We start from the raw sequence: 18,332 nt of genomic DNA, 5'->3' as shown, positions 1-18,332 counted from the left end.
GGTGCTAATCGGCTCCGCCTCCGCAGGTACAGGCCCCGCCCCTTTCCCTGGAGAACACGTGTCACTCAATCAGCCATTTTGTTTTTTTGAAATCAACGCTGTGAAGAAATATAAACATGATTTAGTTTGTGACGTCATACCTGACCTGAGCAGTCCTGGAAAAGAGTTTGTCTGGTTCGAGGAGATACTGGTCTCATGAGAGGAGGAGCAGGGATTAGAACCTTTATGAGAGGAGGAGCAGGGATTAGAACCTTCATGAGAGGAGGAACAGGGATTAGAACCTTCATGAGAGGAGGAGCAGGGATTAGAACCTTCATGAGAGGAGGAACAGGGATTAGAACCTTCATGAGAGGAAGAGCAGGGATTAGAACCTTCATGGGAGGAGCAGGGATTAGAACCTTCATGAGAGGAGGAGCAGGGATTAGAACCTTCATGAGAGGAAGAGCAGGGATTAGAACCATCATGAAAGGAGGAACAGGGATTAGAACCTTTGAGAGGAGGAGCAGGGATTAGAACCTTTGAGAGGAGGAGCAGGGATTAGAACCTTCATGAGAGGAGGAGCAGGGATTAGAACCTTCATGAGAGTAGGAGCAGGGATTAGAACCTTTATGAGAGGAGGAGCAGGGATTAGAACCTTCATGAGAGGAGGAGCAGGGATTGGAACCTTTATGAGAGGAAGAGCAGGGATTAGAACCTTTGAGAGGAGGAGCAGGGATTATAACCTTCATGAGAGGAGGAGCAGGGATTAGAACCTTCATGAGAGGAAGAGCAGGGATTAGAACCTTCATGAGAGGAGGAACAGGGATTAGAACCTTCATGAGAGGAAGAGCAGGGATTAGAACCTTCATGAGAGGAAGAGCAGGGATTAGAACCTTCATGGGAGGAGCAGGGATTAGAACCTTCATGAGAGGAGGAGCAGGGATTAGAACCTTCATGAGAGGAAGAGCAGGGATTAGAACCATCATGAAAGGAGGAGCAGGGATTAGAACCTTCATGAGAGGAGGAGCAGGGATTAGAACCTTCATGAGAGGAGGAGCAAGGATTAGAACCTTTATGAGAGGAGGAGCAGGGATTAGAACCTTTATGAGAGGAGGAGCAGGGATTAGAACCTTTATGAGAGGAGGAGCAGGGATTAGAACCTTTATGAGAGGAGGAGCAGGGATTAGAACCTTCATGAAAGGAGGAGCAGGGATTAGAACCTTCATGAGAGGAGGAGCAGGGATTAGAACCTTTGAGAGGAGGAACAGGGATTAGAACCTTTGAGAGGAGGAGCAGGGATTAGAACCTTCATGAGAGGAGGAGCAGGGATTAGAACCTTCATGAGAGTAGGAGCAGGGATTAGAACCTTTATGAGAGGAGGAGCAGGGATTAGAACCTTTGAGAGGAGGAGCAGGGATTAGAACCTTTGAGAGGAGGAGCAGGGATTAGAACCTTCATGAGAGGAGGAGCAGGGATTAGAACCTTCATGAGAGTAGGAGCAGGGATTAGAACCTTTATGAGAGGAGGAGCAGGGATTAGAACCTTCATGAGAGGAGGAGCAGGGATTAGAACCTTTATGAGAGGAAGAGCAGGGATTAGAACCTTTGAGAGGAGGAGCAGGGATTATAACCTTCATGAGAGGAGGAGCAGGGATTAGAACCTTCATGAGAGGAAGAGCAGGGATTAGAACCTTCATGAGAGGAGCAGGGATTAGAACCTTTATGAGAGGAAGAGCAGGGATTAGAACCTTCATGAGAGGAAGAGCAGGGATTAGAACCTTCATGAGAGGAAGAGCAGGGATTAGAACCTTTATGAGAGGAAGAGCAGGGATTAGAACCTTCATGAGAGGAAGAGCAGGGATTAGAACCTTCATGAGAGGAGGAGCAGGGATTAGAACCTTCTCTTCTGGTCTGATGAGAGGAGGAGCAGGGATTAGAACCTTCATGAGAGGAGGAGCAGGGATTAGAACCTTTATGAGAGGAGGAGCAGGGTAGGAACCTTCATGAGAGGAGGAGCAGGGATTAGAACCTTCATGAGAGGAGGAGCAGGGATTAGAACCTTCATGAGAGGAGGAGCAGGGATTAGAACCTTCATGAGAGGAGGAGCAGGGATTAGAACCTTCTCTTCTGGTCTCGTGAGAGGAGGAGCAGAGATTAGAACCTTCTCTTCTGGTCTCGTGAGAGGAGGAGCAGGGATTAGAACCTTCATGAGAGGAGGAGCAGGGATTAGAACCTTCTCTTCTGGTCTCGTGAGAGGAGGAGCAGGGATTAGAACCTTCATGAGAGGAGGAGCAGGGATTAGAACCTTCATGAGAGGAGGAGCAGGGATTAGAACCTTCATGAGAGGAGGAGCAGGGATTAGAACCTTCTCTTCTGGTCTCGTGAGAGGAGGAGCAGGGATTAGAACCTTCTCTTCTGGTCTCGTGAGAGGAGGAGCAGGGATTAGAACCTTCTCTTCTGGTCTCGTGAGAGGAGGAGCAGGGATTAGAACCTTCTCTTCTGGTCTCGTAAGAGGAGGAGCAGGGATTAGAACCTTCTCTTCTGGTCTCGTGAGAGGAGGAGCAGGGATTAGAACCTTCTCTTCTGGTCTCGTAAGAGGAGGAGCAGGGATTAGAACCTTCTCTTCTGGTCTCGTGAGAGGAGCAGGTGGAGGGTCCTTGTGCACTTCCGGAGGTCTGACGATAGGAGGCAGTGTTGCTTTTCTACAACAAAGAAGTGTTTAAACGTGGAATTTTTTTTAACGGAATTTTAAGTTAAATTTAAACTTTTTCAACAGGATCGAAGGGTTTTATTATGACTTTCATGATTCAGATTAAAACATTTAACAGATTTACTGATTCAAGTTTGTTTACAACGAAAAGTGTTTTCCCTAAAAAAAAAAAATTACCTTTAATTTTGAATCGTACATGTCGTAAAAAAAACAACGATTTAAACACTAAAGTCTGCCTTTGCGCACATTTGTAGACTTTTTATTATTAATAGATTTATTACAAAAGACTTAATCCGTCGGAAGTAAATAGTGGATGAATTAAAAACCGGAAATGGATCTATGACTCAATTGTTTCTTCTTTATTAATATTATATAATATAATATAATATAATATAATAAGCCCAAACCTTTGATCAAACATTTAAATGCGTCTGGATTAAAATTTTTAAAATATTTTTATTTTGTCAAAATATAAATACGAGTTTAAGTGAATTAAAGCTCAACGATCTTCTTTAAATATTATTTTCAAATAATCATTAAAACCTCAAAATACGAGCTCGTGATCGATGACGTCACGTCTCACCTGCTGGGCTCCACCTGCTCTCGAGGCTCAGGTTCGGGGCAGCAGTTCGGGTAAAGTGGTCCATATCGGTTCTTCCAAGATAAACGAGTCAGTGTCTCCTTCCGGATCTGCTCTCTGTACGCGTTCTGGTTCCGAGTCGTCAACAGGCCGCGCATGTTCGGTCCAATAACGAGGTTCTGTTCGTGTGGACGAGACACCTGAGCTGGACCAGCGGCTCACCTGAGCTGGACCAGCGGCTCACCTGAGCGGCTCACGTGACGAGCATGAAACACGACACGTCTGTTAGGCAAGAATTCAACGTCGTTTATTTATATAAAGATGAGCAATTAAAACTTTAATTTTTTTTATTTTCATATGTTATTTCAGTCCTTTTTAAAATTGTATTTAACTTATGAATCTTATTTTTATTATTTTAATTTTGTTTATTGTTCAATAAAGAAGATTCTGGTTCATTCAACGTTGTAGATAAATAAAATGTATCAATTAAATACCAAATTAATAAAAACTATGAATAAAACTTGATTAATAAAATACAATAAAATAAAAAGATACAATAAAGCAGCATATAACATATGTCTTAAAAAAGAAAAGGCATTAAATTAATTAATCTGATGATATAATGAAAGATTTTTCTTTCTAGTTTCAAAACATTCGTCGTCACGAGTGATTCCAAGATAAACGGAGGTCAGCGATGACCTTGACCTCTCGTGCAGAGGTCACAGGAAGAAAAAAACAAAAAGTCCATCTTAGTTCCAGTTTATTTCTTGATCAAATGTACATCGTTTACAGTAAAACAAAGTGTTTGTTCCCAACAATCCTCAGTCGAACCAGCAGTTCAACACATTCTCAGCGCGTCGCACACAAACACACAACCGTGTGAAGGAGGAACTCAACCATCAGCTACAGTCGTGGACTAACGTACAGTGCAGCAGTGCGGAGGCAGCGTCGCCATGACGACAGAAGCCAGTCATAAACATCAGTAGTTGCGTCGAGTTCAGTTCAGCAAAAAGAAAAACTAAAAAATGTTGCGATGCTCAAGGGCAGAGAGTTGAACCTATAACTACTTTTGGCATTTCCAACAGCTACATGCAGACATCAGCAAGTTGAGTTTTGGCTCGAGACGTTTGTCGGAGAACTTTGAGTAAAATGATGATAAAAAAAACGTTTTTCTCCAGAAGATTCAAACGTTAAACCGGATCTTTGTTCACTGCAGCGCCCTCTGCTGGTCATTCGTTCACTTGCTTTGATTCCAGTTTTAAACCATTTATTTGTGTTTATCAGACACTTTTGTGCGAACATTTAAAAATACATTCTTCAAATCACAGAATCAGACAAAACATTAACTTTGATTTACTTTAAATCCACTTCTTTGAGATGTTTTCATTTATTTAAATACGTGTGATTTTAACCAACATTAGACGAAGATAAAAGACTCAACGGGTCGATGGCGAGAGAAGCTTGTTTGTGTTTGGTTTATAAAAGGCTTTAAAACATGGAGGGGTTCGGGTCCCTCAGGGGACGCTGACGGCGAAGGGGGACCCGGGGATGTGGTCCTCGCCCCACTTGACCACCAGGACGTAGGAGCCGCGCTCCTTCAGCAGGTAACTCACGTTGTACTGCAGGTTCCCCAAGTGTTTGACCAGAACCTCCTCACAGGGGACCTGAGGGCCGTGGACCCCGACCAGCAGCATGTTCTTACCTGCAGGGGGAGCCAGAGGACCGGTCAGGATGATTTCTTACTGTTTAAACTTTACTTTTGGTTTGACAAAGAAGCTCTCTGCTGATTGGTAGATAATATATTCAAATATATCAGAATTGAATGGTTTAATTTATTTTTAGCATCAAAATAATTAAATTAGATCATTTAAATTAAATTATTTTAATATTGAAAGGTTGAGTTTATTATTTTTTTAAACTTTGAATATTATTAAAACATTTTAAACATAGAATTTGAGAATTTAATTCCAATAATTAAAAATAAAATGTCTAAATTCAATATTTTTTAATTCATAGTCTTTTAAATTCAATATAAAAATGTTGGTGTAAAAGTGATTCCAGACAAAACCAAACGAGCACCGAGCGAGTTGATCAAACTTTCAGCCAATCATGCGACTCGCAGACGATCATGTGACGACTTAATGTTATAGCAAAATAGCATAATTATAGCAACATTTTATATTGAAATTAAAAGGCTACGAATTTAAATATATTTAATTTAGATTTTTTTTTAAATTATTATTATTGGAAATTAAAATATCAAACTATGTGTAAAAAATAAATAAATATTTGATTTTCAACGATATATAAAAGAACAAACTCATTCAATCTTTCAATAGAAAAAATATTGAATTCATTTTAATCATAAAAATAATCAAATGCTTTGAAAAAAACAAAGAATATTTAAATTCATTCTTATCTACTTCCATATAAGGAGCTTCGTTCTGATTGGTCGCTCGTTGTCTCACCTGCTTTGCTGCAGTCCACAGAGAAGCTGCTCTTCTGGCCCACGAAGGCCCGGCTCAGACCCGTACCTCGACTCAGAACCTTGCTGGCGTCAGAGTCGGACCAGGACGGGGCACTCTGGCTCAGGCTGGCGCTGGACATCCTGACGGCGGGGTCAAGGGTCATGGTGGACGACTCGCTGGCGTTGGTCACGTTGACCAGTCGCTGACCTGAGGGAGCGAGAGCGGGTTCTGAGCAGGAGGTCCCGGGTCAGGAGGTCCCGGGTCGGGCCCGGCGTGCGACTCACCGGTGACTTTGGCCTTGAAGGGACTCCCGGTGATGTGGTTGGGTCCGCCGTACTTGATGCTGATCAGGTAGTTCCCGGGCGCCATGGGCGTGTAGAGAACCTTGTAGCCCTCGGGGACCTCCTGACAGTCCATCTTGACCTTGGACGGGCCCTCGATGGTCACGGCCAGCGCCCCCTGACCCGCCTTGGTGTTGTTGATGATGAACTCCGACTGAGTTCCTGCGACAGAAGACGTCACCACCGGACTCACCTGTGGTCTCGACGCAAGACTCACCTGTCGTTCCTCGTTCAAGACCCGCTCCGTACGCAGAGACCAGACCCGGCTCTCCGGTCTGTCCCGGTTCTCCCACCCGCACCGTGAACGGACTCCCTGGAATGTGTGACCCGTTGAACTTGACGTCGATGACGTGGAGGCCGTTTTCTCTCGGGATGAAGCGGATCGCGTACTTGTCTGGAGAGAACATCGTAAAAGTACACCGAGTACTGTAGTTTAGAAGTATTTCAGTGTCAGAGTATTCATGGTTTTAAGCATTTAATTATTATTTTTATATCTTTTTTAATAATTGTATTAAATAATTTGTAAATATTTGTATACATCATTAATAAAATATTTATATTTGTATACAATTCATACATTTTCTTTACAGTTTTATATTATTCCAATAATAAAAAAGAAAAAAAAGTCTCCATTTTGAAATTATGATTAGAAAAAGTACTTAAATTATCAAAAAGATACATTTAAGAAAAGTCAAGTTTTAACATTTGAAAATAAAAATGTAAAATTCAACGATCAATATTCTGATGTCAACGATATACTTCTACATGTAATACTATAAGCGGCAACAACAACACAACCATGAAAGTAGCAACAACATCAACACACCTTTCTCCAGCTCGGTGACCACACACTCCTCCAGAGCGCCGGACGGACTGTGAACCTTGGCCTCCACTTTACCTTGAGCTCCGTTCAGACGCACTGCAAAGGATGCTGGGTGATTGGGCTTCAGTCCGGACTCCTGCAGGGTCACATGCACGCACACACACACACACACACACACACAGGTCTCAGGGGGGGGTGAACACGTGGATCAAGTCTCACCGGAGCTCTGGTCAGCAGCAGCAGACAGAAGCAAGCGATCACAGATTTACTTCGACGTGTCAATCAACATCAAGAAGGTTCTCCAGAGACAAGAACTAAACATCACTTTCTTGGATGATCACGATGGAAGATCTGCTTCTGTCTGCTGTTGCCTAGCAACCAGAGGTGCTGCTGAGGAAGCTGTTAAAAGCCTTTAAATGAAACACAAGAGAAACACCAGCAGGACCACAGACGGGCAACGACCTTCATCTCGACCTTCATCTCCAGAAGCAGGAGTTCTTGAACGAATCTAATCCCAAATGTTTCCATAATTATCAACCAATGAAGTGTTTGCCCGCGAGTGTCACGACCTTGAGCTCAGTTGCATAAATACACAAAGATCACCACTGCTCAGAAGAGTCTTGAATGTAGCCATTAGCACGACGATGGAATCTAGTGACGAGTCGTCCAGATTAATTAATTATTAATGATTAGAAAATGTGTATTTCCAGAAGAAAATGAATGAACTGGAATGCTAGAAGTAGTAGTAGACGTAGTAGATGAAGTAGTAGTAGGAGTAGAAATAAGTAGTAAAGTAGAATAAGTACTAGAAGTAGTGGGAGTAGAAGTAGTAGAATAATTAGTAGTATGAGTAGAAGTAGTAGTATACGTAGTAGTAGAAGTAGAATAAGTAGTAGAAGTACTAGAATTTGTAGTAAAAGTAGAATAAGTAGTAGAAGTAGTGGGAGTAGAAGTAGAAGTAGTAGAATTAGTAGTAAGTAGACGTATAAGTATAAGTAAAAGTAGTAGCAGTAGAAGTTGTAGTAAATAGACAAAAGTGTCAACAGTGGCTCAACAGTTGAGAAGAGCAACAGTGGCTCAACAGTTGAGAAGAGCAACAGTGGCTCAACAGTTGAGAAGAGCAACAGTGGCTCAACAGTTGAGAAGAGCAACAGTGGCTCAACGGTTCAGAAGAGCAACAGTGGCTCAACGGTTGAGAAGAGCAACAGTGGCTCAACAGTTGAGAAGAGCAACAGTGGCACAACAGTTCAGAAGAGCAACAGTGGATCAACAGTTGAGAAGAGCAACAGTGGCTCAACAGTTCAGAAGAGCAACAGTGGCTCAACAGTTCAGAAGAGCAACAGTGGCTCAACAGTTCAGAAGAGCAACAGTGGCTCAACAGTTCAGAAGAGCAACAGTGGATCAACAGTGTTTGTTCCTGTTTATGCAACTGAACTGAGCTCAGGTGTCTCCTCATGCCTCACCTGAAGACCGCTAACAGTCAGACGCCGCGGGTCGTTCTTCGGAGCCACGACCGGCACCAGGAAGGGACTGTCAGGGATGTGCTGGTCGTTGAACTTGACGCCGATCTCGTAGTCGCCTGCAGGGGGAGCCAGAGTTCAGCTCTACAAGTCTGTGAGGAGGACGCGGGTCAAAGCTCACCGGGCTCCTGCGCCACGTACGACACGCCACAGGATCCGTCCTTGCGGTCGTCGAAGGAGATTTCTGCTCGACTCGGACCCTCCACGGCCACCGACAGACCTCCGGCGCCGGCCTCTCGGGTCCAGATGCTGAACTCGGCTGAACACAGATGTTAGTCAGGAATCACCAGCAACAAGTGTTTTTAATCATCAGAATATTGTTTAATTTGACTTTGTTATTAAATCAAAATGTTTTTTTTTTATAATTTTCTCAAATAACTTTTATATTTAAAGATTGAATTTTTTTTTTTTTTAAGTCACTATAAGAATCGTTTACAGACAGAACCAACAGAGCACAGAGATTCTTGAGCCAGATTTATATTGAATTCAAAAGACCAAGGTTGAAAAAAAAATCGTACTTGTGTAAAAACAAACTTTAAATAAAGATAAAATGTTTATTAAAAGACGATCGATGGTGTTTCTTCACCTGGATCTCCAGCCTGAGCTCCCTCCAGGCCTGGACCTCCTGCTCTCACTTTGGAGGCCCCGCCCTCTCCCAGGGGTCCCACGGTGAACTGGAAGGGGCTCCCCGGCACGTGCGCTTCCCTGTACATCACGCTCACCACGTGCACGCCCATCTCTTTGGGCACGAACCTCACGCAGTACGTGTTGTTGCCCACGGCGACCAGCTCCGCAGGTTGAGACTTTCCTGAGGGGGACGTGACCTCGGCGCTGACATCCGTCATCTCCAGCACTGAAACATCATCATCATCATCATCTCCAGCACTGAAACATCATCATCATCATCATCATCATCTCCAGCACTGAAACATCATCATCATCATCATCTTCTTCATCATCATCTCCAGCACTGAAACATCATCATCATCATCATCATCATCTCCAGCACTGAAACATCATCATCATCTTCATCATCATCTCCAGCACTGAAACATCATCATCATCTTCATCATCATCTCCAGCACTGAAACATCATCATCATCATCATCTTCATCATGTCCAGCACTGAAGCATCATCATCATCATCATCTTCATCATGTCCAGAACTGAAACATCATCATCATCATCAACTTCATCATCTTCATCATCATGTCCATCAATGAAACATCTTCATCATCATCTCCAGCACTGAAACATCATCATCATCATCTCCAGCACTGAAACATCATCATCATCTTCATCATCATCTCCAGCACTGAAACATCATCATCATCTTCATCATCATCTCCAGCACTGAAACATCATCATCATCTTCATCATGTCCAGCACTGAAGCATCATCATCATCATCATCTTCATCATGTCCAGAACTGAAACATCATCATCATCATCAACTTCATCATCTTCATCATCATGTCCATCAATGAAACATCTTCATCATCATCTCCAGCACTGAAACATCATCATCATCATCATCTCCAGCACTGAAACATCATCATCATCATCATCTTCATCATCATCTCCAGCACTGAAACATCATCATCATCATCTTCATCATCATCTCCAGCACTGAAACATCATCATCATCTTCATCATCATCTCCAGCACTGAAACATCATCATCTTCATCATCATCATCTCCAGCACTGAAACATCATCATCATCATCATCTTCATCATATCAAGCACTGAAGCATCATCATCATCATAATCTTCATCTTCATCATGTCCAGAACTGAAACATCATCATCATCATCATCTTCATCATCATGTCCATCAATGAAACATCTTCATCATCATCTCCAGCACTGAAACATCATCATCATCATCATCTTCATCATGTCCAGCACTGAAGCATCATCATCATCATCTTCATCATGTCCAGCACTGAAGCATCATCATCATCATCATCTTCATCATCATCATCTCCAGCACTGAATCATCATCATCATCATCTTCATCATGTCCAGCACTGAAGCATCATCATCATCATCTTCATCATGTCCAGCACTGAAGCATCATCATCATCATCTTCATCATGTCCAGCACTGAAGCATCATCATCATCATCATCTTCATCATCATCTCCAGAACTGATGTATTCATCATGTCCAGCACTGAAGCATCATCATCATCATCATCATCTTCATCATCTCCAGAACTGATGTGTTCATCATGTCCAGCACTGAAGCATCATCATCATCATCATCTTCATCATCATCTCCAGCACTGAAACATCCTCATCATCAGGTCCAGCACTGACACACAAGTCATTCTCTCACGGCAACAACCTTTGACCTCCTCAGACACTTGTTACATCATCATTATTATCATCTTCACACACCCTCAAATCTGGACCTCGAACCATTGACCACCCAAACTCCTCTCGTCTTCCCGGCCAGAACCAGACCGGAGAGACCAGAGATGATCCGGCAGCGGCCCGGAGAACCAGGAGAAGAAGAAGAATAAGGAGGAGGAGGAGAAGCTGTGGATCCTCCAGACCAGCAGAGGGAGCAGGAGGAAGAGTGGAGGAGGCGAGACAGGGTGAGGAGGAACCATCTGTCTGGGGAAGGAGGGATGTGAGGAAGAGGAGGAGAGAGGAAGACAGGAAGACCGGGAGGGGAAAGAAAGAGAAGCTGGGACGGAAGAGAAGAAAAAGATAAACGCAGAAGAAAAGTCAGAGCAAAAGAAAACTTGAAAAAAGACAAAGTACCGTATTTTCGGCACAATTAGACGCACCTTCAATGAATGGATTATTTTAGAAGTGTTTTCATAAACAGTTTGCACCGGATTATAAGACGCATGGAATAAAAGATACAGTTAAACGATTGACTGAGGTTGTTATGCATCCACTAGATAAAGCTGAGCTAAAGGGAACGTCAACAAAACAGTCAGATAAAGTCAAACTTTATTAAGCGTTCTGACAACTGCGTTACCATGGTAACGATGTTCAAATGATGTTTAAAAAGCTTCAAGCAGCAGCGCGTGTGACTGGTGTTGTGAGCAGACAAATGTTGAGCGAGCAGCAGAGAAGTTGAGCGCGTGTATGACGGCTAGAGCACACGTGTATGACATGTTGAACGCACGTGTATGACAGTTTAAAGTGCACTTGTATGACATGTTGTACATGCAGCTGAGTGATTTTGCGCAAAAAAGAGTGTACAAAAACTAAGACACACTCGCCCAAACCGGTTGCAGTAATCTTACTCCATAGCCGCAGAGTCATGAAAGTGTTTGTTAACAAGTCACTCACCAGGTAATGTTCATATTTAATGCGCTCCGAGCGGATAATAAGGCTCACTGTCGTTTCTTGAGAAGTTTAAAGGCTTTTAAGTTCGTCTTATTGTGCGGAAAATACAGTAGAGAAGAATTTCATTGGAAGTTCAGAAGAAGAGTTGAGCTAGAAATGTTTTCAAGTTTTTACGATGAAAAGATTGTATGAAAGATCACTGATCATGTGAGTCTGTGTTCGTTTGTGTGTTGATGTGTGTTCGTTTGTGTTGATGCGTGTTGTTTGTGTGTTGATGCGTGTTCGTTTGTGTGTTGATGCGTGTTGTTTGTGTGTTGATGCGTGTTCGTTTGTGTTGATGCGTGTTCGTTTGTGTGTTTGTTTGTGTGTTTGTTTATGTGTATTGATGCGTGTTTGTTTATGTGTATTGATGCGTGTTTGTTTATGTGTATTGATGCGTGTTTGTTTATGTGTATTGATGCGTGTTGGTTTATGTGTGTTGATGCGTGTTGATTTGTGTGTTGTTGATTTGTGTGTTGATGTGTGTGGATGTTTGTGGATGCATGTTCGTTTGTGTGTCCAGGTGTGTCCAATGTGTGTCCATATGTGTTGATGCTTGTTTGTTTGTGTGTTGATGCATGTTCGTTTGTGTGTCCAGGTGTGTCCATATGTGTGTCCATATGTGTTGATGCTTGTTTGTTTGTGTGTTGATGCATGTTCGTTTGTGTGTTGATGCGTGTTCGTTTGTGTGTGGATGTGTGTCCATGTGTGTGTCTACACACCAGGGATCTTCAGGCTCAGGTCACACACGCTGCCCACACTGGCCACAGAAGCAGCTCGTTGTCTCCTGGAGATGCTCTCTCGGATCCGACCTTCTCCACTGACCCTCACCGTGAACGGACTTCCTGTTGACACGACAAACACACGGTAGTTCCAACATGTCTGGAGTACCTGGAGTAGTTTCTCACCTGGGATGTGTTCGTCAGAGAAGCGGATGGAGACGATGTAGTTTCCAGGTTCAGTCGGACAGTAAGTGACGCGACACGTTCGTTCTTCCACGTCTGACGTCTGGATGTCAACCTTACTGGGCCCTTCCACGGCCAGAGCCAGAGACCCGTACCCTGCACAGAACCTCTGATGAATACTACAGTACTAGCACTTCAGACCCACTGATGAATACTGCAGGAGTAACACTTCAGAACCACTGATGAATACTGCAGGAGTAACACTTCAGAACCACTGATGAATACTGCAGTACTAGCACTTCACTGATGAATACTGCAGTACTAGCACTTCAGAACCACTGATGAATACTGCAGTACTAGCACTTCACTGATGAATACTGCAGTACTAGCACTTCAGAACCACTGATGAATACTGCAGTACTAGCACTTCACTGATGAATACTGCAGTACTAGCACTTCAGACCCACTGATGAATACTGCAGGAGTAACACTTCAGAACCACTGATGAATACTGCAGGAGTAACACTTCAGAACCACGGATGAATACTGCAGGAGTAACACTTCAGAACCACTGATGAATACTGCAGTACTAGCACTTCAGAACCACTGATGAATACTGCAGTACTAGCACTTCAGAACCACTGATGAATACTGCAGTACTAGCACTTCACTGATGAATACTGCAGTACTAGCACTTCAGAACCACTGATGAATACTGCAGTACTAGCACTTCAGAACCACTGATGAATACTGCAGTACTAGCACTTCAGAACCACGGATGAATACTGCAGGAGTAACACTTCAGAACCACTGATGAATACTGCAGTACTAGCACTTCAGAACCACTGATGAATACTGCAGTACTAGCACTTCAGAACCACTGATGAATACTGCAGTACTAGCACTTCACTGATGAATACTGCAGTACTAGCACTTCAGAACCACTGATGAATACTGCAGTACTAGCACTTCAGAACCACTGATGAATACTGCAGTACTAGCACTTCACTGATGAATACTGCAGTACTAGCACTTCAGAACCACTGATGAATACTGCAGTACTAGCACTTCACTGATGAATACTGCAGTACTAGCACTTCAGAACCACTGATGAATACTGCAGTACTAGCACTTCAGAACCACTGATGAATACTGCAGTACTAGCATTTCAGAACCACTGATGAATACTGCAGTACTAGCACTTCAGAACCACTGATAAATACTGTAGTACTAGCACTTCAGAATCACTGATGAATACTGCAGTACTAACACTTCAGAACCACTGATAAATACTGCAGTACTAGCACTTCAGAATCACTGATGAATACTGCAGTAGTAACTCTTCAGAACACTAATAAATACTGCAGTACTAACACTTCAGAACACTAATAAATACTGCAGTAGTAACATTTCACAACACTAATAAATACTGCAGTAGTAACACTTCACAACACTAATAAATACTGCAGTAGTAACACTTCAGACCACTAATAAATACTGCAGTAGTAACACTTCAGATCACTAATAAATACTGTAGTACTGTCACTTCAGAACACTAATAAATACTGTAGTACTAACACTTCAGAACACTAATAAATACTGCAGTAGTAACACTTCAGATCACTTATAAATACTGCAGTAGTAACACTTCACAACACTAATAAATACTGTAGTACTAACACTTCAGAACACTAATAAATACTGCAGTACTAACACTTCAGAACACTAATAAATACTGCAGTAGTAACATTTCACAAGACTAATAAATACTGCAGTAGTAACACTTCACAACACTAATAAATACTGCAGTAGTAACACTTCAGACCACTAATAAATACTGCAGTAGTAACACTTCAGATCACTAATAAATACTGTAGTACTGTCACTTCAGAACACTAATAAATACTGTAGTACTAACACTTCAGAACACTAATAAATCTTGCAGTAGTAACACTTCAGATCACTAATAAATACTGTGGTACTAACACTTCACAACACTAATAAATACTGCAATAGTAACACTTCACAACACTAATAAATACTGCAGTAGTAACACTTCACAACACTAATAAATACTGCAGTAGTAACACTTCAGATCACTAATAAATACTGTAGTACTAACACGTCAGAACACTAATAAATACTGTAGTACTAACACTTCAGAACACTAATAAATACTGTAGTACTAACACTTCAGAACACTAATAAATACTGCAGTATAAAACATGACTGACCAGCCTCTCTCGTGTCCACGATGAAGCTACAGTCCGTGAAGGTGGTTCCTTGTTCAAGTCCGTCTCCGTGAGCTTTGACCCTGAAAGCTTCTCCGACCTCGGACTGGACGACCATGATGATGAAGGGACTCTTGGGGATGTGTTGACCGTCCTTCATGATGCTGACCTGGTGCTCGCCGACCTCTCTGGGGATGAAGGTGATGACTGAGGAGAGAACGTTATAGAGACGCATCATAAATAAATATCAAATGTAATAATAAATTATCTTTATATATATATATAAATATATATATTGTACCGGTTCTGTTGTTCGGCATCAGCTTCAGCAGACACGGTTCGCTTCGACCCGACGGAGACGTGATGCTGGCGCTGAGCAGACTCAGGTCCTTCTCGTTGATGTCCAGAGAGAAGTCTGCTGCTGACCCCAGCTTGACCTGAGAGTGACACTGACTGTCGTCTGCAAACAAACACACGACTATTACTTACACCTGGACAGGTGTGATCGCTCGACGAGAAAAGATCGTTTTTGTCAAAAACTATAATATATAGTAATAATAAGTAAAAATAGTTATTCATAATTATATAATTATTATATAATAATTAATAATTATATAATAATTAATAATTATATAATAATTAATAATTATATAATACTTATTAATAATTATATAATAATTATATAATAAATATATAATAATTATTTAACCTAAACACGCGTCTGTGTGTCTTTGAGTGTTTGTCATGTGTGTGTTCATATGCGTGTGTGTTCATTTGCGCGTGTGTGTGTGTTCATATGCGTGTGTGTTCATATGCATGTGCGTGTTCATATGCATGTGTGTGTGTGTGTTCATATGCATGTGTGTGTGTGTGTGTTCATATGCGTGTGTGTGTGTGTGTTTATATGCATGTGCGTGTTCATATGCATGTGTGTGTGTGTGTGTGTTCATATGCATGTGTGTGTGTGTGTTCATATGCGTGTGTGTGTGTGTTCATATGCGTGTGTGTGTGTGTTCATATGCGTGTGTGTGTGTGTTCATATGCATGTGTGTGTGTGTTCATATGCGAGTGTGTGTGTGTGTTCATATGCGTGTGTGTGTGTGTGTGTTCATATGCATGTGTGTGTGTTCATATGCATGTGTGTGTGTGTGTGTTCATATGCATGTGTGTGTGTGTGTTCATATGCGTGTGTGTGTGTGTGTGTTCATATGCGTGTGTGTGTGTGTGTGTGTTCATATGCATGTGTGTGTTCATATGCATGTGTGTGTGTGTGTGTTCATATGCATGTGTGTGTGTGTGTTCATATGCGTGTGTGTGTGTGTGTGTTCATATGCGTGTGTGTGTTCATATGCATGTGTGTGTGTGTGTTCATATGCATGTGTGTGTGTGTGTTCATATGCGTGTGTGTGTGTGTGTTCATATGCGTGTGTGTGTGTGTGTTCATATGCATGTGTGTGTGTGTGTGTTCATATGCGTGTGTGTGTGTGTGTTCATATGCGTGTGTGTGTGTGTTCATATGCATGCATGTGTGTGTGTGTGTGTTCATATGCATGTGTGTGTGTGTGTGTGTGTGTGTGTTCATATGCGTGTGTGTGTGTGTGTGTGTTCATATGCATGTGTGTGTGTGTGTTCATATGCATGTGTGTGTGTGTGTGTTCATATGCGTGTGTGTGTGTGTGTTCATATGCGTGTGTGTGTGTGTGTGTTCATATGCATGTGTGTGTGTGTGTTCATATGCATGTGCGTGTTCATATGCATGTGTGTGTGTGTGTGTTCATACGCATGTGCGTGTTCATATGCATGTGTGTGTGTGTGTGTGTTCATATGCATGTGTGTGTTCATATGCATGTGTGTGTGTTCATATGCATGTGTGTGTGTTCATATGCATGTGTGTGTGTGTGTTCATATGCGTGTGTGTGTGTGTTCATATGCGTGTGTGTGTGTGTTCATATGCGTGTGTGTGTGTGTTCATATGCATGTGTGTGTGTGTGTGTTCATATGCATGTGTGTGTGTGTGTGTTCATATGCGAGTGTGTGTGTGTGTTCATATGCGTGTGTGTGTGTGTGTGTTCATATGCATGTGTGTGTGTTCATATGCATGTGTGTGTGTGTGTGTTCATATGCATGTGTGTGTGTGTGTTCATATGCGTGTGTGTGTGTGTGTGTTCATATGCGTGTGTGTGTGTGTGTTCATATGCATGTGTGTGTTCATATGCATGTGTGTGTGTGTGTGTTCATATGCATGTGTGTGTGTGTGTGTTCATATGCGTGTGTGTGTGTGTGTGTTCATATGCGTGTGTGTGTGTGTGTGTGTTCATATGCATGTGTGTGTTCATATGCATGTGTGTGTGTGTGTTCATATGTGTGTGTGTGTTCATATGCATGTGTGTGTGTGTGTGTGTGTTCATATGCATGTGTGTGTGTGTGTTCATATGCGTGTGTGTGTGTGTGTTCATATGCGTGTGTGTGTGTGTGTTCATATGCGTGTGTGTGTGTGTGTTCATATGCATGCATGTGTGTGTGTGTGTGTTCATATGCGTGCATGTGTGTGTGTGTGTGTTCATATGCGTGTGTGTGTGTGTTCATATGCGTGTGTGTGTGTGTGTGTTCATATGCATGTGTGTGTGTGTGTTCATATGCATGTGCGTGTTCATATGCATGTGTGTGTGTGTGTGTTCATACGCATGTGCGTGTTCATATGCATGTGTGTGTGTGTGTGTGTGTGTTCATATGCATGTGTGTGTTCATATGCATGTGTGTGTGTTCATATGCATGTGTGTGTGTTCATATGCATGTGTGTGTGTGTGTTCATATGCGTGTGTGTGTGTGTTCATATGCGTGTGTGTGTGTGTTCATATGCATGTGTGTGTGTGTGTGTTCATATGCGAGTGTGTGTGTGTGTTCATATGCGTGTGTGTGTGTGTGTGTTCATATGCATGTGTGTGTGTGTGTGTTCATATGCATGTGTGTGTGTTCATATGCATGTGTGTGTGTGTGTGTTCATATGCATGTGTGTGTGTGTGTTCATATGCGTGTGTGTGTTCATATGCATGTGTGTGTTCATATGCATGTGTGTGTGTGTGTGTTCATATGCATGTGTGTGTGTGTGTGTTCATATGCATGTGTGTGTTCATATGCATGTGTGTGTGTGTGTGTGTTCATATGCATGTGTGTGTGTGTGTTCATATGCGTGTGTGTGTGTGTGTTCATATGCGTGTGTGTGTGTGTGTTCATATGCGTGCATGTGTGTGTGTGTGTGTTCATATGCGTGCATGTGTGTGTGTGTGTGTTCATATGCGTGTGTGTGTGTGTTCATATGCGTGTGTGTGTGTGTTCATATGCGTGTGTGTGTGTGTGTGTTCATATGCGTGTGTGTGTGTGTGTGTTCATATGCGTGTGTGTGTGTGTGTGTTCATATGCGTGTGTGTGTG

The 18,332-nt window shown here is 42.4% G+C and overlaps 1 protein-coding gene across 5 annotated transcripts in view; it reads right to left on the bottom strand.

The window, feature by feature from the left end:
• Positions 1-4,011: 4,011 nt before the first annotated feature.
• The window catches only part of flnba (filamin B a), a 62,594-nt gene continuing 48,273 nt past the window's right edge, over positions 4,012-18,332 (bottom strand). For all 5 annotated transcript variants that reach the window (XM_087800374.1, XM_087800373.1, XM_087800371.1 and 2 more), the window contains 12 exons: positions 15,203-15,361; positions 14,905-15,108; positions 12,674-12,826; positions 12,488-12,610; positions 9,007-9,273; positions 8,542-8,679; positions 8,364-8,479; positions 6,904-7,036; positions 6,295-6,471; positions 6,021-6,239; positions 5,737-5,943; positions 4,012-4,970 (listed from right to left, as the gene is read on the bottom strand). In XM_087800374.1, the coding sequence (XP_087656500.1) occupies positions 4,783-4,970; positions 5,737-5,943; positions 6,021-6,239; positions 6,295-6,471; positions 6,904-7,036; positions 8,364-8,479; positions 8,542-8,679; positions 9,007-9,273; positions 12,488-12,610; positions 12,674-12,826; positions 14,905-15,108; positions 15,203-15,361 (2,084 nt within the window). In that variant the 3' untranslated portion in view covers positions 4,012-4,782. The remainder of the gene's footprint in view (positions 4,971-5,736; positions 5,944-6,020; positions 6,240-6,294; positions 6,472-6,903; positions 7,037-8,363; positions 8,480-8,541; positions 8,680-9,006; positions 9,274-12,487; positions 12,611-12,673; positions 12,827-14,904; positions 15,109-15,202; positions 15,362-18,332) is intronic.

Source organism: Callionymus lyra, chromosome 10 (assembly GCF_982586985.1).
Source record: "Callionymus lyra chromosome 10, fCalLyr1.hap1.1, whole genome shotgun sequence".
In the NCBI taxonomy this organism is placed as follows: Eukaryota; Metazoa; Chordata; class Actinopteri; order Syngnathiformes; family Callionymidae; genus Callionymus; species Callionymus lyra.
Note: the sequence above shows the minus strand (reverse complement) of the source record. Positions and strands in the feature narration are given on the sequence as shown.